The 22,396-nt window shown below is 39.3% G+C and overlaps 1 protein-coding gene across 1 annotated transcript in view; it reads left to right on the top strand.

Annotated features, from left to right (window-relative positions):
- The window catches only part of UBE3C (ubiquitin protein ligase E3C), a 72,429-nt gene extending 51,164 nt beyond the window's left edge, over positions 1-21,265 (top strand). The window contains exons 19-23 of the mRNA XM_039704823.1: positions 5,163-5,375; positions 12,318-12,506; positions 12,603-12,669; positions 13,509-13,639; positions 16,725-21,265. Coding sequence (XP_039560757.1) covers positions 5,163-5,375; positions 12,318-12,506; positions 12,603-12,669; positions 13,509-13,639; positions 16,725-16,895 — 771 coding nt within the window. The 3' untranslated portion in view covers positions 16,896-21,265. The remainder of the gene's footprint in view (positions 1-5,162; positions 5,376-12,317; positions 12,507-12,602; positions 12,670-13,508; positions 13,640-16,724) is intronic.
- The last annotated feature ends 1,131 nt before the right edge of the window (positions 21,266-22,396 follow it).

Below are 22,396 nucleotides of genomic sequence, written 5' to 3'. Positions count from 1 at the left end.
TTGTTTATGCTTCAGAATGCAGTTCTGGCTTGTGAAGGATTAATGGAAAGTAGCAGCATTGACTGATTATTTTTCTTAAGAAAGATTTTAGTTGAAATAATTAATGAGAATTAGTTGTAGACCTGAAAGTGTAAGTAAAGGCACTAAAGCTGCCTTACAGGGAGGAGGTTTAATTAATTCATCTATAAATTTGTTTATGCAATTTGTTGAACCTTATTCAGCACGTTGTAGTGCTCATGTAACCTCTGCTGTGTGTAGCTAATCTGACTGAAATGACTCCAGCTTACATTCTGTCCAAATTTAAAACATGCTGTGGAATCTTCTGTTTCTGAGGAGCAGTTCCCCAGTCTTGGGGTCATACCTGAACTATACCTTGTGTGACCATGGAGTACTTAAATGGTGCTGTGGTAGTTTCCATCTGTAGGCCCTGTCAGGCACTATTGTTATTTTGTTGGAAGAAGAAAAGTCCTCCTTGTCCAGAGAACTGTCACCCTTCTCTTTTTGCCACCATGTACAGCTGTCCTTCAGCCCAGATCCTTCTTCCATGATATATTACAGATGCCAATTGCATGCCTGTGTTCTGAAGGGTGCTTGCTTTAAAGAACTGTTTCTTGTTCCTCCACGTCACAGGTGTGTAGTGAGTGCATTCAGTTTATTTGTGTCTGAAGATCATATTTTTCATCACTTCAAATGCCCACATTGTGTTCTGTGTCACTGAACTGAGTCAAGGCCAGTCCCTGTAGCAATCAATTACTGTGGAGCTACACTGTAATCACAGGTAGCTGAGGTTATTTAAAGGAGGAAGGACAGACTTCAGACTGCATGTGAAGTGAAAACTTAGTAACCACAGTAGGCTTTCTGTTACTTTGTGGTTTTTAATATTCTGGTGTGTTCTGCAGGCGTTCTCACAAAGGGGGACACAGGTGGATGAAGTTCCTTTCACTGAATACTACTTTTTCCATAGTGAAATAATGTCTCTTGACCTTTTAACCAGGAAAAAACCCCTTATTTTAACCATCTCTTCAGAAAATAGAAAAGGCTTGACATAATTAGAACACTGGGTTGGAGTGTACTAAAAATAATTTGTTACTGAAATACAATTTTTTTTTGTTTAGTCATTTCAGAAGCTTTTAAATTCCATTTTTTTTTGATATCTAGAGATGTCAGCTTTTAACTATAGAGCATCCCTAATCTACGCGAGTTTGAAAGAGTGCTGGGAAATCCAGGTTGTCCTTTTCAGCAGACATTACCTTTCAGCTGCTTGGGAATGTGTCACTCTGTGAGCACTACTGTGCTTGTGGGATTGCCCTTGATGTGAACATCACTGTTTCTGCTTCAGACCAGTCTCTTACCCCAGGCTGGTACCTGCAGATTGCCCTTCTGTCCAGTTGGAGTGCTAATAACCTTTCAGGGAGGCAGAGCTCTGTAGGATGGGTTGAGGTTGTTGGTGTTGGCCTCACGTCTGAATGTTAGAAGCTGGAAGTCTGATGCCATCCATGGCCACCAATTGCTCCTTTGATGACCTCCCATCTGGACTCTGCCTTCCATGGGCTGCAGGGTGGAGACAGTGGGGTCAGGGGCTCAGATGGGAAAGCTGGGAATGGGAACTGTCAGAGCTCATCATAATAAGGCATCGGTCCCATCGGTGATTCCTGCAGAGTGAAAGGAAACTTGGGAAAGGGTGAGAGTACTTGAAGTTTTAAACATTAGTTTTAGAATACACATTGGTTAAATGGCTGGCTTTGAGCTCCTGAAGCAGTGTATGAACAGGAAATTCTGATTTAGCCAAACAGAAGTAGACATCACTGTCCAAGAGCAAGCCAGTGTCTGCCATCAGTGTTGTTGCTCATGGGCTGTGAAAGGAAGAAAGAGGACAAGATCTGTGTGGAGAGCAGAGCATGACCATATATTTTATTAAAGGACTCTGTAACTATAATGATGCCGCTTCACACTGCAGCTGATTAACTTGGCAGCTCCTTTCCTCTGGTAGAGGTGGTCACCATTCCATTGGCTGTTGCTGATGCTGGACTCGTGTATCCTTGATGTTGATGTTGCAGAAAGCCAGTTCAGAGAACTCAGGCAAAAAACTAAGCTTAAAACAGGGTAACTTCCCAAGGCAGTTCAGTATGGAAGAACAAGGAAGGAAGGAAGTCTCCCTCTTGGCCATTAGATTAGCTTTAGTGAGAAAAATCCCCATCAGGGGGGCTTCCACGGGCAGCTGGCAGCTCCAAGGTTGTGCTCCTGGTGAAAACAAATTGTTCTGCAATTCCCACCCTGTTTCAGCCATGGCTGTGAGCTGGGTCTTACTCTAATTTAGAACTTCAGTGTCCCTGCTGTGACCACCAACACACAACCCACCCTGCAAACTCCAAATCCAACAGTCCAAAAAAAGCACAGCACAAATAACCTGCAAGTTTTGAACCTTATTCAGGTTGTAACGACCTTGTAGCCTCTCCTGTACAACTGCTCTGCTTGCAAACAGACCCAGGGGAATCAGCAGCTGATGGTTCTGTTGGCCTGGCAGGAATGTGTGTGATCACATTTTTTAGCAAGAATAGGTAGTTAGATCAGTTGATGCTGAGAAATAGAAAAGTTAGATGGAATCCAGAGAATAAAGTTTCCACTTATTTACTCATATTGTACACAGCAGTTCTCAGCATCTCTGCACAGTGCTCAGGCTGTAATGGTGGTGGCCTTCACCTCTTTGAAACAAACCCAAAGTTCATCATGACTTTATTCACCAGAGTTTTAGTGCATTTTTTATTAAACTTTATTAGGATAGCTTGACTTTCAAACTAATTAAAACACTACTGTTTGTCTTCTTTCCAAAAATACTTTATTTTGAATATTGCAATCACTTAGCTAAGAGAGGGAGTAATTAAAGTTATTCTCAAGTTGCACAATTTAGTTTATTTAAAAATGCTTTATATAGTTTTTAGATGAAGTTATAAATGTTCACTTTGGAACTACCTGAAGATTAATAGTGATGCATTTGAAATGCATTATTTTTTTATTGATTCTTAATGTAGTAAATTACTGAAGTTATTTGGCAGCAAACAGAAATAGCCAGTGATGTTGTTCACATTTATTTTCCTGATAGCATCACAATTTGCATTAATTGCATTGCAGCTGCACTCACTTATATTAAAAAGCTTCTACCATAATTAATCCTTTTTATTTCAAATCATTTTGGCACAATTTCTAGCAATAAACACTCATAAAAGACAGACACTTGAAAAATAACATACAAGTTTCTTCAATATACCTATTGCTGTTTTTTTCCTGACAAGGAATTATTGATAGGCTTCTAGGATCAAGTGTTGCAAGTGGTGAAGACTTAAGACCAGTTTGAAAAATGCTAAGTGGATTATTTTGCATAAAAAATAGACAGGTTTTGAATTTGTGTAATTAACCTGTGTTTAGAAAATACCTTGATTTATGTCTACATTTGTATTTCAGTTGCATACATTATGGAAATTTAATTTATAATCCATTTAGCTGATGTGATCATAGTTTTTAGTGCTATCATTTATTAGTCCTTGTATATTGAATGCTCTAAAGGCTTAAACCTGCCTTGTGTAAAAAATTACACCTCTGCATTTACATTTTATGAGTCACAGATGGAATTCCATTTTAAATTCGGGTAGCTTTGATATATTTAAGGAATTACAATAGCTTTATTGTTACTAATGCAGGAACAGCAAACACTGACCTTACACATTGCAAATTAATGATTTATCCCTCTAGTTTGCTTTTAAAGTCAGCTATACAAATGAGGATTTTGACTTCTACACCTTGAATAAATCATATGGCTCTAAATATAATGCACCCTTTGGCTTTGAACTCGTTATTCTCAGGTTTTTTTGCAAGGTCTAACTCACCTCATAGAAAAATGTTCTTTCAGAAGTTTAAGGAATTGTGTATATTTTTCTTAAAGTCTTTGTTGGAATATCATTGAGTGATTAGAGCTACATCTATTCATCTTTTTTCAGTTTTGTTTTTTTTTTTTCCCCCTCAGTGGGATTCCTTTTCTAAGTTTGCAGCAGATTATGGAAGAATTAAGTAACACCAAAACTCTGCTCTTGGAGAGTTAAAAGGGAGGAAACAGTGATGTTACAATGATGTTATGTTGGTGATGCCTTGTCTGATCAGCCTGGTATTAATGGTATTGATGTTATTAATGATGGTATTAATGTTCTGGGGAGATTGGGTTATCACTGGTAGAGATGCTGATGTGGCAAACAGAGTGGACAGTGAGAAAGGCAGCATGTGCCAGGAATGGGTCTTTTTACAGCAGTGGTCCTTTATTCAGAATAGCCCTGAAGGGTGCACCTCTCCTTCTTCTGAGAGCTACCATAAGTACTTTTTTCTTCCAAGCAAGCAGTTGTTACTGACTTGATAAAAAGATACTTTGCATTATGTGGAAATGTGCTCATACAGTAGAGGAACCTAGAATGGTGTTGCTGGAGTTGGAAAATTCTTGGGGATAATTTGAGGTTGCAGTCAAAAGATTTGGGTCAGGTACATGTTTGGTTCCTTAATTTTTGACATCTGTAGCAGGGTCAGGCACAGAAAGGATGGGACCTGTGACACAGTCAGAGCTGGTCAGCTTTGGCTTGGAAATGAGGATGTTTTGACTGTGGCATTAGAGCAGTGGAATTCACCAAACGTGCAGCCATGAATCTCTGTAACATGCACCAGATAGTTTTTATTAGTTTAAAATGTACTGGGTTTACAGAGTTATTTCAAGGGCACGAGGGGATGACGGTTCTACATGTAGTGATTGATATGAATGTAATAATACTTGTGATGGTGCTAATGGAAGTAGAGGTGTAAACTTATTTTGTGAGGCATTCTTGATGCAGTTGCATTGTCCTTTAGCAAACCTTGCTTTTCCTGAAAATAAATGCAGTTTGGATAAGAAGAGTAATGACAGATAATTTGGGACTTTGGTATTTCACAAGAATATTCACATTTCAAATTTTGGATGGATATTCTTAAATTTATGCAATATTTGAGCTATTTCTGTGCCATAAGAACCTACTCAGGCACCAAATTAAGACAGAATTACTCAGAAGTTGAGAAACAGACAATAACCTTCTGAATTCCTGTATGTACAAGCAATAAAATCTAATGTGCTTTTTAATTGCTTTCTTTTTCAGGCTCTTTATGAAAATATGCTGGTGGAGCTGCCCTTTGCTAGTTTTTTCCTCTCAAAATTATTAGGGACAAGTGCTGATGTTGACATTCATCATTTAGCTTCACTAGACCCAGAAATGTACAAAAATTTGCTTTTTCTAAAGAGCTATGAAGGGGACGTGGAAGAACTTGGACTAAACTTCACCGTCGTAAATAATGACCTTGGGGAAGCACAGGTAAGAATGGCTTTGAGGTTTATTTTTTTTTTTCTTTAATCTATTGACTGATGAATCTTTACTATCCCTACTCTACTAATTTTTTAATTTAAAAATGATGGGAAGCAACTGTTAAAGGTGCTGTGAGGCATCAGTTGGGATTCTCACTCAGTATTTGGAGTAGAGAATAATAACTGTGTACTTAAAAAAAAACCTTAAAGGTCTGATCTTTTAAGGAGTAAACTGCAGTGATTCTTTTTTAACAGTCATACATATAAAGTTCTATTGCTTGAGAATGTTTATTGAAAAAAAAAGTTGTTTCTTCAATTGCACTTGTAATAATAGCAAAATTTAGATTATGTGTAAACTACAGAAATACTGCCTAGTTTTAGGGTTGCAGTTAGAGAGATTTTAAATAATAATGATAGTAAAGACCCTTTATTGTGAGATAAGCATTGTCTCCTTTATCTGTAATTTTCAAAGTAAGAGAGCCTAAAGTTTGATCAACCTGAATTTTTTTTTATTACCCCCCACTCTTTTTTTTTTAAGGGTTGAGATACCAGTTTAGTCAGAGGGGATAAATGGTGTTAATGCTTCTGAAAAGCAGTTACTTGGGTCCTTAAGTCTGAGTTTTTAATGCAGTTGCACCATATAATTGGATTACAGCTTTTATGTGCTCTGTTGTGTCTACTAAAGATCACTCACAGTAGAAAATAAACGTCACTAGAGCTCTGAAAGCCTGCCTTAGTGTGCTAATGCAGGTAACCTGCTAGGCAAAGTCTTTTGTCATGCTTCCTCTTCCGATTTTGAGGATTCAAAGTTGAGGATTTCAAACTGGCACTTGATTATGGCATATAATTGGATGAAAAAAGTAGACCTGACCACATTGTGATGAGCAGCAGCATCTGAATTCAGGCTCCTATCATGAGGAAGGAACAGAGACTCCAGGAGGGGGTGAGCAGTGCTCTGGGTTTGCTCTCAGGGAGGCCAGGACTGTGCAGAGCTCCAATGCAGCAGCACCAGTGAGATGCAGTGACCTGTCCTGGAAATTGGGAGCTGGAATTCTCTGAGGCTGCTTAAGTCATGGCAAGTTTGCTGGCCAAAACTTCTGCTTGAATGGTGTCAGGCTTGGATTTTATCTTACTCTTCTGTCATCCATTTCCTGTCATTTTGGAAGATCATAAAATCTGGATTGGCTTAAATTTTAAAATAGTACAATCAGATTTGGGATTCCTAAAGCACACTAAAGGGGAGAGGCAACAGTTGCCTGATATAAATAACATATAATATTAAATACATGCCATATGTCATTTTCCTCCCTGGATTATACTCCCTGTATAAAAACATCTGACCTGCACTATCTTCAGAAAAACACTCAAAAACTTGAGATAAAGATGTGATACAGATGTACCCAAAAAGCACATTCTGAGAGTGCTGTGTGTTGCTGGTACTGAGCTGAGCACCCAGAGGTTGGGTTCTAGGAGCAAAGCACACCAAATGGCAGTTTCCAATGTTACCTGGGATTTTTAACACTGGGGGGAAAGTCTGAATTCTAAAACTATTTAAAGTAATAGTTTTGTTGGTCACAGCTAACACAAATCCAGTTTAGTGTCTAACTAAAATGAGGCCTATGGCTGCTATTTTGAAGACTTATGATTTGTAGTTGTTTGGCATAACTTTAAAAGGAAGATTTAATATATTAGTGAGTTACTGAGTAACAAGGTGAAATGTAAGTTAAAATAAATATTCTGATGCTGGTTTGCTGTGTTTATACTTGAAGAGAGAACATTTTTTACCCACAATGTATCAGCCATCTTTTTATGAAGCTCACTGCCTGGTGTAGTTCAACAGAACCCATTGGTTCTTGTCGCTGTCTTTTGCCTTCAATGCAGCAAGTCTCTTTTTATGCTTAACTTCATTACCTTAATAAACCTCATATGGATAAATACATTTTATCTGCTGCTTGACTTGTAACCATTGCATACTAATTGATTGTGTCAAGGTAAGGCTAGTTCACTTTGGGATAAGAGCTTAATTTGCACTCCTTAGTGTTGAATGTAGATTATATGTAGTTTTCAGCTAAACAACCACTTTAGTGTTTAATAAATTAGAGCCCAATAAATGCATCATAAATCTATCATTGTAAATAGCTCTGCTCATGACAGTGTCCATCCACCAATTGTGACACAAAAGCATTATCTGCAATGAAAGACACATTCAAAAGAGGCTCTATTGCCTCTGTCAGTAGTAGAAGGTAGAAATTCTATTATCAGTGTATTGATTCCAATCCTGTAATGTGCTTTTAGACCCCATTAAACTATTGTCAAAGTGCATTCACCAGAAGTTGAAAAAGGTACTTAATAATTTGCACATTAGACCTGCTAATTAGGGGAGCTATGCCATCAACCTTATCTTCCAGCCCCAGATAGCTTTTGATAAAGATCCATCTAATGCAGTGATACCAGCCTACATTTCAGCTGTTGGGTCTCCTGCAGAAAATGGTGGCCAGTAGCAAAGTCTCAGAGGAGGTCAGCCTGTGGTTACAGGTCTGTATATTGATTTAGTTTTTCCTTTTATCTTGTAGATGAGATGGTTATGAAAGGTGTGTAAGAATAAGGGTAGCAAATTCAAGGAAATACCTTCTCTTCTCAGACCTTCCTCCCTCCCCTTCTTTCAGTGAGGAATGCAAGTTCTGTGGCTGCCCCAGGCAAGAGGGAGATGTAAATAGTCATTCCTCTTCCTTCAGAAATGTTGGCTGCTGTACTCAGAAACTCTGCTTGAGAATATCTGTCTCAAACACTGATACTTGAGAGTACATGGATCACAAGTTGAGTGTGATCAGAAGATTCCATAAATAAAGTGTAAAAGTACAAATCCACACAGAAGCACTATGATATATATGGCAGCAGTTTCTGTGAAACCCATATCATACAGAACTTGGTTTTGGGACACCTTGGGCTTTTAATCAGGTGTGAATGCCATTGCTGTCACTGAAAATGTGCTGACTCACCAAAGGGGAATTCTTTGCTTTTAAGTTTCTTTGGGGGAAAATTTTGAAGCCTTAAAAAGAGTCTTGACAGCCTCTTTTCTAGGATGTAGTGGCTTAGATGGATGATTTTAGAAGTTTTCCAGCAGCAAAGTAATGAAGCTGAGGCTGAACCTTCTCAGGCAGACTCGTAACACTTACAGAAAATGCATTCTTAGGCATTCAAATGCAATCTCCTACCTGGAACTCCTGCATGAACATCTGGTAGGCAGATGACAGGGAAAGGAAAACAAACTTTGTTGATTTCTTTTCAAAATGGGGAAAAATTGTAGGCATGGTGTGAACAAAAGTGATCAGAGCCCAAGAGAAAAGATTCTCATCTTGTAGGAATTCTTGAATATCTCTAAGAGCTTTATGAAATTGCACTAGGGGTTCTGTGATTCTGTGAAGAGGTAACGTATCTTATGTCTTCATATGGGACTTTTCTGTTCTCTTTTGGTATTTTCCCCTTCATTTTGAAGATGCACTTTGTGAGTAGGGAATCAAATTTGTCTGAGTGATCTGAATACTTACCTAAATTTATCTATGGTTTGATTGCCTTTAGTACATGCGATTTTGATTGCAAACCAAGTTAAAATGCTTTTTGTTTGTTTGTTTAAACTTAGATCTGCAGAATAGAAACAGATGACACAGGGCTGTGGTTTCCTCCTCCGGCCATCCCAGGAAACCTGGGTTATTGTCTTGCCCCATCTAGTGGCCAAGTCTGGATAGACAAAATAAAAATGAAGCTGATAAAGTGATAAAGATCTATTAAGTTGTGCTATGGCCTTTTTGAAAAGGAACTCTTCAACAATCATTCCTGACTTTTAGAATTAAGTGGGAATTCTACAATAATTCCTTTAATGCCATGAAAACACTGAGTGCATCTACCTTTATTTTAATGTTTACCAAGTGTTACTGGTTTCTGTTTTACATCCTTCTTAGCCTTTTTGGAATAATTTATTTGTTATTTGTGTTCTGTTATCCCTTTTGTTCTGGTCTTGGATGACACTTTTAACACAGCAGTGGTAAAATTAAACTCACACTGACAAACTCGGAAAATGGATAATTGATCTCTGGAAAACCCCAGGAAATGCCCTTAACTGAGTGCTGCACCTGTACTTGTGGCAATGCAGGGCTCTGGGAAGGAAGGGGAGCTACAGAAATGTTGCTGCATCAGAAATCAAGATTTGCTACGTAAAAATATAAACATGAAAGGAATAATAAGATTAAAAAAAGAAACAAAACAACTTTGTCCTCTTTTCTAAAAATAGCAGGCAGAAAGAGTGCAACACCTTTTTTGTTTTCTTTGTTTTGAAGGAAGAACTTTATGGGGAGAGAGTAGCTTTTTATTATGGAATGAGTACAGCTTTCCTGACATCCCTAGCGTACTGTGGAGCCAGTGCTCTTACAATGCAAATGTAAATTAATCTGTGTCCTGATTTCTGTTTGCTGGCGTGCAGGGAAGGTCAGACATTACACTTCACCTAGTGCTGGAATGAATCTTAAAATACAGAAGTTTTCTAGAACACCCTGCCAGTAGTTCCCTTTGGCTATTTTAGGAAGGAGGTCAGTTCTAGCATCTTTTAGTGTAAATACTGAGCTCACAGGAATTGTTGTATGCACGTGGAGTGATATCTGTTAGTGCATTGTTGGTGCCCATATTCTTAAGAGATGCTTGATGAGTTAAGTGATACAAATATGCTTTAATGCATTTTAATATGGCCTAATTCAGTGTGTTCATACCTCAGAGGGAGGGATTGTATGAAATGGTGTCAAAAACCCAAGGGATTCTGCAGTTCTGCAAAACAAGTAGACAAGGTTTGTAAGTGGGCAGATAGTGAAGCGTTGGTAATATTGAGGTCACAACACTGATCTGTTCATGTGGAACTGGTTGCTCTGATCTTGTAAAGCTAAAGAGGACAAGAATTTAAGAAGTAATAGAAAGCTTTCTGGTCTTGTTAGGCTTTGTAAAAGGTATTTTATAGGAGGAAATTAAAAAAACTGTCTTTACTTCCATGTAAAAGTTTCTGGGAAGATCAAGTTGCTGCCCTTAAGTAATACACCATGGATATATCTGAGGAGGCAGGAGGGAGCTGATTAAGCTCTTCAACACTGAAATAAGGACAGTAGGTATGAACAAGCTTTACCCGTTGGATTTGAAGTGAAAATTAGAATGTTTCTTGTCAATAATTGGATTAATCTGATGATTAACTGTTCAGCGACAGTAGTAAAATTACTACAGTGGATGAAGCACAGAGAGCCCAGCAGTGCAGGGGCCCCTTCTCATCAGCTGTTTCCACTGTGGTATGGGACATGTCCCACGCTTCTATTAATACTCCATGTGGATTTTGCCAGTAAAAATACCCTCCCCCTCAGGCCAGCCAGGGGCCCCAGCACTGGAAACCCTCTGGAACCCTCCCTGTCTGTGTCCCAGGCCAGGCACTGCCATGGGTGGATCCCAGAGAGAGCCCTCCTGGCTCTCGTGTCCTTGGTTCTTGTGGAAGGGAACAAGATAATACGTACAGGGTGTGAAATGGTGTCACTTACACTGACACCTTCCTTTTGCTTAATTCTTGCAGGAGTAGGGTTTAAGCATTATCAGTACCTGCACACAGACATGGTGGAGTACTGATGAGTTTTTTTACTGTAGGAACTAACAAAAGCCAGAAACTTGTAGTTGAAGGATTAAAGTGGGAAGTAAGACATATTTTTAACACCTACTGTAATTCAGGTTAGCTTATCAAAGAAAGTAGTAGATACACCATCACAGGATTGCACGTCTCTCAAAATGTGCTGTAACTCATCTGTAGATTTATGGAGTTAAATACAGGAATCTCTAGACGGAATCTTCTGGCCTGTGTCATCTGGGAGGTCAGAATTCACAGATCTTAATGGTTTCTTTTGCTTAAAGAGCTATGAATCAAGAAAAAACCTGAATGCTCAAAAGCATGGTGACTTTTTAATCATACTATTTTGCACATTTTACTTAGTACATGAACAGCTCACATTATTAGGTAGCATGTTAGAAAAGCAGCTATTCTTGTGTTTAATTCTCTGTGCTCTAAAGATGCCATTATTAGCACATACTGAAGTGCACTGTTAGTTTAAATGAAGAAATTGCTGCTTCAGAGTGTAGAAAAAAAAGTCAACAGTTTTTGCAAGAGTTCAGAAGGTCATGGTATTTTGGCTTTTTAGGTTTTTAAGTTCTTCTCTTAAATACTCTTAATAGTACCTCCCAGTTGGGATGCTGCTTAATTAAATTAACCTCATGTAGTAAAGAGTAAAATATGTGAAGGCCTGTAGTGTTCTAATAATAACTATCTTTTAATCTGGTTTATATCTTAATGCAAGTACAGTGTCTTTAGTTTTGGGGGTTTTCTTTAAAGAGAGGTGCCTTGGTGTACTTGAAGAGACAAAAGTTGAGCTTCCTAGTAGAAAAACAACATGTGGGCTTAATTTGTTTGATTGGTTTTTTTACTTTCAGTGAATGTACTGAGTATGTACAACAGTACATTTTCCACAGGATGAATTGTGAATGCTGAGCATTCTGCAAACCAGGCTTGTGTCAGACTTGGAATTTTGACTCAGCGGACATTCTTTTACCATAATGTGACCCTGCAGAATTCACCAGCAGTTAGGGAGGAGCCCAGCCAGTCAAGGACAGCTTGCCTAACGCAGCTTTCTGATGATAAACCATGGGGCTGTGTGATGAGCTGCATTGGCAGCTGGAGGTCTGAGTGCACAGAACGTGCTCTTACACATAACCAGAGAAAACACCTGCCTTTGTAACTCCTCCTGTCTGTCTTCCTTTGAGGTGAACATTCCCAAGTGTATTCTAGCCAACTTCAAACAGATACATCAGTTTTGCAGCCCCGTGTCAGAGTTAGGGCACAGAAGTGCAGTTCCCCAGGTGATGAGACTGGCTGTGTTTGTAGGTGGTTGAGCTGAAGCCAGGTGGGAAGGACATTCCCGTCACCAGCGCCAACCGGATCGCGTACATCCACCTGGTGGCCGACTACAGGCTGAACAAGCAGATCCGCCAGCACTGCCTGGCCTTCCGCCAGGGGCTGGCCAACGTGGTGAACCTCGAGTGGCTCCGCATGTTCGACCAGCAGGAAATACAGGTATGTGTGCTCAAAGCTGCCCAAAACACTGCACCCAGCAGAAATCATTGCTGATTCCTGCCTCTGATGTAACGCTCGAATTTCCTTTGCCGTTAGGTTCTGACTTCTGGTGCACAAGTCCCTATTAGTTTGGATGACCTTAAATCTTTCACAAACTATTCAGGTAAGCATATTTTACTTCAGTTAAAAAATCTATTATGACTGACTTGGGAATAACTGAACTTGCTTTTCATTCTGCCTTTTAAGAAAAAGTTGCAGGGTCATTCTTGTTACCTTTGGCCAAATTCAGAAAATTGGTTAAAATTACAGCCCAGTTTTATAAATGGTGGGAAATTGAGATACAGTTTATTTTTTTCACATGCTTAAATGCAAGTTTATAGCCAGTTAACTTGAGGGTGTTTCTTTTCTAAATTAAGATTAATCACTGATTGTGTCTGATTGATCTGAAAATAAGTCTGCAAATTACTTTGGGATAGTAATTTCTACTACCTCATTCAGACACTTACCATTTCTCAGACAGTCTGAAGAGAGATCATATATTTTCCTTGTGAAAAATGCAAGGTACATTAATTCATTTGTCCCCTGCATTTGTCATGAATGTAATCAAAAAGTAGCTACCAAATCATCAGTTCACATCTGGGCTTACCTCAGGGTAAGCAGATTAATTCCATAACATTCTGGGGTTTGCAGATTTTGCACACTTTTGGAGTGAAAGGTAATAATCTGAAGTTACTAGCTAAATACTAAACTAAATAAAATAAATTTAAAATAGGCTTCAGTGAAGAAAAGTGCATTTAAGAAGCTGAGGGATATAGCAGCCATAGGTAAGCAGTGAAACTGAAATTGCAGTGATGACAGATCTGTGGGTACTGGAAGTTAGCAATACAAGCCTGCTGGCTATAATATATTCCCCCAATCTTCAAGACTGATGCTAGGTTTTCTGAGGAATTTATTCCTTACATAAAACTATTCTAGCTGTAAATAATTTAAATCTCATTGCAGGTGGCTACACAGCAGACCATCCTGTAATTAAAATATTTTGGAGGGTTGTAGAAGGCTTCACTGATGAAGAGAAACGCAAACTACTCAAATTTGTAACGAGCTGTTCTCGACCACCTCTTCTGGGGTTTAAGGTATGTCCCCTGACTTCCTGGCAAGCTTTTAGAAATGCTGCAGATGTTGGTCCCAGTTTTTCTTGTCTAGGAATCTACAATTTGAGAATACTTGTCCATGACTACAGAAACAGCTTCAATGTTTGTATTTGCATGTATAATAAGTACAGGTTTAAAAGATGTAATGAAGCCTTCTGTTGCTTTCTGTGAAATTTGGTAAGCCTGCAGATCACTGATTAGAGCACTTGCTGTGTGTGGTGGAAGGTCCTTGCTGCCATTTCATGTTGTGCAGGAGAGTTTTGCTACCAGTTTCAAGCAACAGGTTGAGTTAAGCCTAGTGTCTTCTAAGTCCGGTAAAAGAGAGTTAGGATATAAAAGCAGTTATTAAATTTGATCCTCTTAAATTAACCATTTGAAGCAGGACATGTATTTTCTTTTCTTCTAATTGCCATTTATCTGCTTGTAGCTCACAGCTCATTACCCTTAGCAGCAAAGTATTTAGCTGCAGTCTCCAGATTAATATTTACAGGGAAGCTTAAGTATCAAAATCTGCTGTATTGCTGATAAAACTAAAGAGAGGCCAAGGCAAGGTGAAGACATTTTGAAACTAAATTCTGGGGTTGTTCTACCCATGAATTTTAGTGGACTTCAAAATTTTGTCTTAAGAACCAGCCACCACATCATTTCCTCTAAAATGTGGGAACGTTCAGTGCTGTGTGGTGGTGTTACCATGTGGATGGATGGGCAACATCCTCCATCTTCAGTGTCTGTAATCTATAGCTCAGCTACACTCCTTTTATCGACATCTAGGATTGGAGGTGGCACTTGCAGTTGGTAATTGGTCTGACTGTTCTGTGTGTCAGCTTCAGGATGAAATGAGTCATGTCTCAGACTCCCCAAAACATGCTAGCCAGATCCCTTTAACAGTAAAGAGTGTCCGTAGATATGGATATGGAGACAGTGGACTGTTGAATCACATGAATCCTGTCTCAGGTATTTGTCTGTTGATTTATGTGACTCCTTACTGAAAAGTGTTGTGCAGGCTTTTCTCCTAAACCCCCCAAGTCCCTGCAGAGATCACTGTACAACGCAGTAGCAATAAATAAGATTTTACAGGACAGCAGGAAGAGCAATTGGAAAACTCCAGGATGAGACCAAGATAGAACAGTGCACAGTCACATGAGGAAGGGAGAACTGGGAAACAACCGGGGAAACAAGTAAGCAGTAGTTCCCATTTGTTGTCATCCTCTTTAATTACAAGGGGAGAGGAGGAAATGCAGATGTAGGTACCCAGCTTTGAGGTATCCGGTGTGACATTTGAAGGGATGGAGGAAGTGAATCAAAAGTCTAAAAATATTAAGGCTGACAGTGACACAATGGAAAGAAAAGCTAAATGTGGAAAGCCACAGTTTGTGTGTTCACTTGGGAGAAGTGCTACAAACTGCATGTAGCAGACATGGCTAGGAAAAAATGGAAGCAAATGAGTCACCAGATGTTCAGCATGAAAGCAGTAAGCTAAAAGATGAATTCACTGTACAAGGGGCTTGCATGCTCAGCCACAGGCAGCAGTGTTGGCAGAGGAAAGCAGCTGAAAGGCCTTAGAGCTGCTCTGCTGGGCAGCTCTGAGCGCAGCCTCGGCAGTGGTGACTGCAGCAGGACCTGTGAGCAGGGATTTACCCCAAACCAGGGGCTTGCCAGGAAGGGCAGGGGGTGACTGGTATTGTCATCAGCAGGAATGTCTTGGTAGCCCAAGACAGTGCATTGTTTGGAGCTTGGAAGGTGCAGAGCATGAAGCCACAGGAGTGCTGAGTATTACCAGCCAAGTAAGCATGAGAATGTGTTTATGGTGATGGCAGACATGAAGACAAACCATCTTCAAAGTCTGTTTGCACTTTTAGTGTGTGTGATGTATTTTTCTGAGAGAAACACAATTTCTGGTTCTCACTCTGAAGTTTTCTATGCATGCATTATATTGTGGGACCAGCATGTTTTCTGTAAGTCAGTGTATGTTGATTTAAGATTAGGAAATCTCTTGACAGTCATAGCTTATAGATAACATAGTCTAGCTTTGCATCATTTAAAAATGTTCAACTTTCATTGCCAGAGTGAAGTTCAGAATAACATTTACTAAAGCTAATTAAAGTTTAATAAGTTTAATAAATGTGATTGTTACAGATTAAAAAAAAAATCATTAAAGTGTGGTTGAAAATTGTTAAGTTCCAATCAGGTCACATAATAAATTGATGATACTTTTCCCTTCCAAACTATTGCAGTTTCCCGCTGTACAGCATTTAATTATGCAACAAATGGTGCCCTTGGCATGACATTTCAATTTAGAACTCCATTTTTCCATTTTTAAAGCTAGAGTAGGGGAATTCAATTAGCATTTTGAAAGGAACACTAAAAATGCAACATTTTAGCCATGAAATACTTTTAAGGCCTCCATTTGAACAATAATTTAGCTTAGAATCTCATTGACCTTTTGCCTTTGAAGCTGGAATTTTTTTCCAGTTTCTAAAATCAGAACTTTTTTACCTCAGGCAAGCTTTTGATAAAATGAATACTGTCTTGCCAGCAAAAGCAGTGATTTGGAGGTAAAAAATAAATATATTTTTCACTGTACTACCTTTTGGAAGACGATAAATGGGATATTATTAAACCAATTAAATACTATATACAAAATGTCTTTAAAGTGTGTTCTTCAGCTCAGTAGTTAGCACATCAAAGAATAATCAGGGTTTGACAATTTTTTATCATTACAGACTCACTATGCACATTGATATTATATTTGTGTAGCACTGTAAATTTGTACAGTAGACTGTATGTACCATAACAAGTCATTGTATTTCCTTAGAATCACATAAATTGCATTGTGTATTCCAAATGAGTGAATCTTGTTGGGACAAGGCAGAGGGAGACACTACACAATTCAAGAGTGGATTTGGTGTATGAGGAATGAAAGGAATGCCACTTGAGTGTCACTGTGACAGGTTTTCATCTAGTGATTTACTTTGTAGAAATGTGTGCCAGCAGCTACAGGGTAATTTTGCCTCGTATACATTTTTTTGATATGTGGTTGTTTTTTTGTTTTGGTTACATCTTCCAGGAGTTATATCCTGCATTTTGCATTCACAACGGAGGATCTGATTTAGACAGGCTGCCTACTGCCAGTACCTGCATGAACTTGCTGAAGCTTCCTGAGTTTTATGACGAGAACCTGATGCGGAGCAAGCTCCTCTATGCCATTGAATGTGCTGCTGGATTTGAACTCAGCTGAGTCCAGCCCATGCTTATGTGGATGATCTGCAGAAGAACGAACCAGTGCCTACTCTATAAGCAGCACCCATACCCAAGCAGTTTTAAGGGAATTCTACATTTCTGCAGCTCTTGTGTCTTACCAAATGCCCTCAAATAGGTTTCATTTCTAAACACAATTTCTTAGTTGGCTTCCATTACTGAATATTGCGTTGACACTGCTTTATGACTCAAAACAATGAATGCTGTGTGCAGCATGGCTGATTTCTGTGTTTGTGTGAAGAAAGAGCACATTTAAAGAACAGTGACATCTCAGTGAAATTAACCAAAGATGAAGCTTTGGCTTTGTGCTGTTCAAACATAAATAATGTTGCAAACTGGCAATAAAGTTGTGTACTGTGCAGTGCGCTGGGATGAGACAGGGCTAACATCCTGTAATGAATCTTTTAGAAGGAAGGCAAGCAGATGTTTGCAGATATCCCAGAACTGAGAGGATGGAAATGCTCGTTTCTGACAACCTAACATTGTAACTTACATTGTAGAGTTGTTTACAAATCATAGAGAGATGGGCAATCACCAACCATATGAAATTCAACCAGGGCAAGTGCTGGGTTCTGCACCTGGGAAGGGCAGCCCTGGCTGTGTGGACAGACTGGGGAATGAGAGGCTGGAGAGCAGCTGTGGAAAGGGACCTGGGGGTCCTGGTCCATGGCATGTTGGACACGAGTCAGCAGTGCCCTGGCAGCCAGGAGGGCCAGCCCTGTCCTGGGGGCATCAGGCACAGCTGGGCAAGGGAGGGGATTATTCCCTCTGCTGTGCACTGGGGCAGCCTCACCTCGAGTGCTGGGGACAGTTTTTGGTGCCACAATATAAAGAAGACATTGAGCCATTAGAGAGCATCCAGAGGAGGCCATGAGGGTGGTGAAGGGCTTGGAGGGGAAGCTGTGAGGAGTGGCTGAGGTCTCTTGGTCTGTTCAGCCTGGAGGAGACTGAGGGTAAGCCTCACTGCAGTTACAACTCCTCGTGAAGGGAAGAGGAGAGGCAAGCACTGATCTCTGCTCTGTGGTGACAGTGATGAGGCCTGAGGAAACAGCATGGAACTGGACTGGGGAAGGGTCAGGTTGGGTATCATGAAATGGTTTCTCACCCAGAGGGTGGCTGGGCTCTGGAACAGGCTCACCAGGACAGTGGTCACAGCCCTGAGTCTGCCAGAGTTCAAGAAGCATTTGAACAATGCTCCCAGACACTTGTTGTGATTCTTGGGGTGTCCTGTGCAGGACCAGGAGTTGGACTGGATGGATGATCCTGATTGACCCCTTCCAACTCAGCATAGTCCATGATTCTATGACAGTTGTTGCAGAACTGATTTTGTTTCAAACTACCTTCCCTCAAGATGGTAGACACTGAGATGAAGTGGGTGTAATATTCCATTTGTGCTTTCTGAAACACTTTGAAGAAAACGGATTTGCATTATTTTAAGTTCAACCTTTGCTGCATCATTATCACTTGGACACTGTTCTGAATGGATGTGACTTTCCAGGTTTTCTCTGTCCTGTTTCTGTCTTTTGTGCCTGTACAGGTTTGTTGATTGGTTGGTTGGTTTTAAATGAATCAGTCTCCTATTGCATACAGTACATATAGAAATCACCACTTTGGAAAAATATACATGTAATAATTATTAAAGTTATTTGAACCAAAGTTATCAGGCTTTATCTTTTATATTTGAAGCCTGTGGTGTTCACATTCCTTTTCCCTATCATTTCTTTCCATCTTAAATGCCATATCTGTGCTGTAGACACTAAACAAATTAACTTTTTTTTGTGATTAAACAGCTTTTATATCCATTTCCCTGCAGTATTTCTGCTGAGAAAAGTAAGTGGGAATATGCTGCTTAATGTAATTTGATATCTGGGGAGAAAATTGCTCTCATGGAAGGAGCTTATCCTCTAATAGTAGGCACATCTTAGGGTTTCGTATGCAAACTCCAGTGACTTTAGAAAAGGAATTATAGTTCAGACTGTAAGATTCATCAGTCCATCCCTCTGAACTTTACTTTTATATTTTAAATCATCAAAAATTACAATCAAATTTGTATTCATCTCTTATGCAAAAAAAATATTTGCTGTTACTGGAAACTCTGCTGGATTTCCTATCTAATAAGCAGTAACCAGCAATATCCTTTTAATTGTGGGGAAACTGAGTGGTTTTAAGATGTTTACTAGTAACCATATAAAAATGTATAATTTCTTAATTTGGGTAATAAATGAAGTGTTAAAATACTATTTGTAGTCTTGATGTACAGAAATAAAATGATTGGTTTTCTTTTTGGTTTTGCTTTAGGCTTTTTATTTATGTTAAGTGTTACATGCTCAACCTATTCTTTATCCCAAATTCTTTTCTTGTATATTTTTCTACATAAATTATGAAACTTGTAAAGAAGTCAAAGAGATCAGTAATAGTGAAACTGCCTCCTCCTAATTGCAAAACCTGAACACTTCTTTTAGATAGCATTATTTATTTTAGAACCTAATGCTTTAAATATTTTGAAATTATTTTTCAATTCCATTATTTTGCTACATTGAGTAGTGTTGTATCTGTATTTTGTAAAATTAAATTAAATTTTTCTATTAAATATTTGTATTTTGAAGATTGTGTTGGAGTCATGCCAAGTACTGGTGACTGGTACTGTCCACTTTGTGCTTTGAAAAGGAGCCAGTGCCCACTATTGCTGTCTGTGGCAGGAGAGCAGCGGTGCCACAGGGAGGGTAGGCTGGGGGAAGCGTGGCTTGCACAGAGCTGGAACTGCAGCAGCCACAGAGCTGCAGAAACCTTCAGGGGAGAACCTGGGTTTGCTGACAGTACTCTGATGTTTTATTTCTTTGTCTGCAGCACTCGGTGATGTTTGTGTGTCCTGTGAAGTGTGACACTGGCACAGGCAGTTGTAGCTCACTGTGCACAGGCTGCAGGTCTGTGCAGCTTCACCACCTTCAGAACCCAGGCTGCAGTGAGAGGAGAATGGGGCTTTCCTTTGCAGCCAGTGCTTCCAGCTCTGCCAGCTGTTCTCAGACAGGCAGGATCAAGCATGAGTTCCTGCTTTCCAAGGATCTCTTGCTGGATATTTTAAGGAATAGGAAGTAAAGGTGTGAGAGGTAACAGTTGTGTCCTGAGGAGTAAGGGGGTTGAAATGATCTCTTCTAGCACTTACCTAGCAAGAACTGTTTGTGTAAAACTGGATTTTCTGGTTTTTAAAAGGAGCAAACTGTTCCCCAGTGGTGATGCTCCCAGGGTTTAGGTGGGTAGAGGCAGGAACACAGCATGCAAGCAACCTGAAATTTACTGTAGATTTGATCATTGGAATTATAGCAGTAATAATTATGAGTTTGGGGTTGGTTTCTGTACAAGACAACCCTTCCATAAATTCAGTTTCTGTACTACATGTTTCTTCCTCTAGTTCAGTACTTGCTTTTTGAGAAAGCAAGCATTTTCTGATTGGGTTTTGTTTTCAAGTAAGTTTGGGTTTGTAATTTCATAACCTGTTCTACAAACATTTTTGTCAAGGTCTGTATGATAGAAGAGTTCACAAATTTTTCATCTCTACAAAGGCATTAAAAGTGGAATAAAGAAATAAAATTAGCACTTGGTCTCTTTATTCCAATGAGAGTTTTTCCAGATGGGGGTTCAGTCCTATTAGATGGATTAAAAAAAATAAAGCACAGCAAACTAAACCAGGCCTTGTCTTTAATCTCTGTTGTCTTCCATCATGGTCCTGAAAGCCAGACTTGTATAAATGTTACAAAACTGATTTCTAGGGAACATTTATATCCTCAAAAGAGGAAAGATTATCCTCCAGTTCCATGCATAAACACTGAGCTGATAGAGGTTTAATTTGAATGGGGAGGATAGCTTCAGGTATTTTTTGGGCAGGTGCTCCATAAGAATAATAAAAAATGAGCTTCCTGATGCTATCAGTAGCAACATTAATTTTTTTTTTTTTTGGCATTACTTGAGTAATATAGCACAAACATCCTAATTTAATCCTATAAAGGGGTTTGGAATTCAGAGACAACACTGAGTGCACTGAGTTCATACATTTCAGTTTCTACCACAAACTATTAGTTAAATACCAGTGAGACAGCACATATTCTTACCACCACTGAAGAACACTACAGCACAGAAAAAAAGAGGAATATTTGTTGGACCTATAATCTTTGCTCATATACATGAATCTGTGTTAATAATGGTTTGTGATGTAAATGCTTGTTACTTTTCATTATGCTTTTGCCTGTCAGTGAAGGAGAGAAGAAATGAACATGGTCTGTAAAACTGATCAGGATATCTATATTTTTATTGACTTTGGCTTTTATGAATAAAATAATTTGAGTTTTCTTGGAACTCTGCAGAAACACTCTTTTTTTTTTTGCAGTAAATTGGGCATTCTCTTGTTAAACAACTGATGGTACTGAATAGGTTCTAAAATAATCTAATATTAACTGCTTGTTGCCCTTGAAGGTAGTACTGTTGGAACTGGCCACCCAGGGCAGTGATGGAGTCACCATTTATGGAAGAATTTAAAATTCCTGGAGATGTGTCACTGAGGGACTTGGCTAAGTGGTGGGATTGGCAGTGCTGGGTTAATGGCTGGACTCAATCACTGTTTTCCAGCCTAAACATTCCTGTGGTTCTGCTTTGGGATGGTTCCTACCTTCAGCTTTCGAGCTGTGATTTCCCACCCTGCCAAGGAAGCTGCAGCTCTGATGGTTTCCTTTGTTTCAGGGTGTCTTTCAATCAATGCACTTACTCTGCTTTGTAAAACTTCTTCAGAATCTTTGGAAAGAATATAACTCCATGGATAGAAGTCTGAGAAGCTGTAACTGATAGTGAAGAATGCTACTCTGTCAGCAAACACAAAAATTTCTCTTACAGCTTCTGGAATTCTAGCACGTGGGCTCCTTTGAAGGTGCAATTTAGTTTTTATCTCCTTTGATAATTAGACTTACTTGCTTCCCTTTGCTTATTTATTGTTTTCATTGCTAAATACACTTTTAGTTCCACTTTAATATTTATAAAGTTAGTATTGTGCATATTTATTTTTGAATGTTTAGAAATAGCAGCGTATAGGCTTCAGCTTACCTGCTACTAAAAATGTGGTAAACATAACACTACAGAAAACACCTCTTGTAGGGCATTTCCTAATTTGTAACATTAATAGAAACACAAATGCCCATGTACCTGACTTGTTTTTCAGTATGTATCTGGTAGTCTGGAAAGGGAATTAAATTTCTGGTGTGTAGAGAGACAAAAGAAGGCAAGAAGTGATCATGAGGTTACACAAGCTGAATGCAGTAGAGAGAACAGAATAGCTGAAGTCAGGAGGGATGTCTGGAGATCACCTCCAACCCCCAGCTCAAAGCAGGGTCGCCTACAGCAGGTGGGCAAGACCTTCACCTGTGGAGTTCTCAGTGTCTTCTTGGATGGAGAATCCACAATTTCTCTGGGCAGCCTGTTTTAAGTGTTCAATTAAAT

Source organism: Passer montanus, unplaced genomic scaffold (assembly GCF_014805655.1).
Source record: "Passer montanus isolate IOZ18808 unplaced genomic scaffold, ASM1480565v1 scaffold10, whole genome shotgun sequence".
NCBI classification, from domain to species: domain Eukaryota; kingdom Metazoa; phylum Chordata; class Aves; order Passeriformes; family Passeridae; genus Passer; species Passer montanus.
This window is presented reverse-complemented; position numbering and strand designations above follow the sequence as displayed.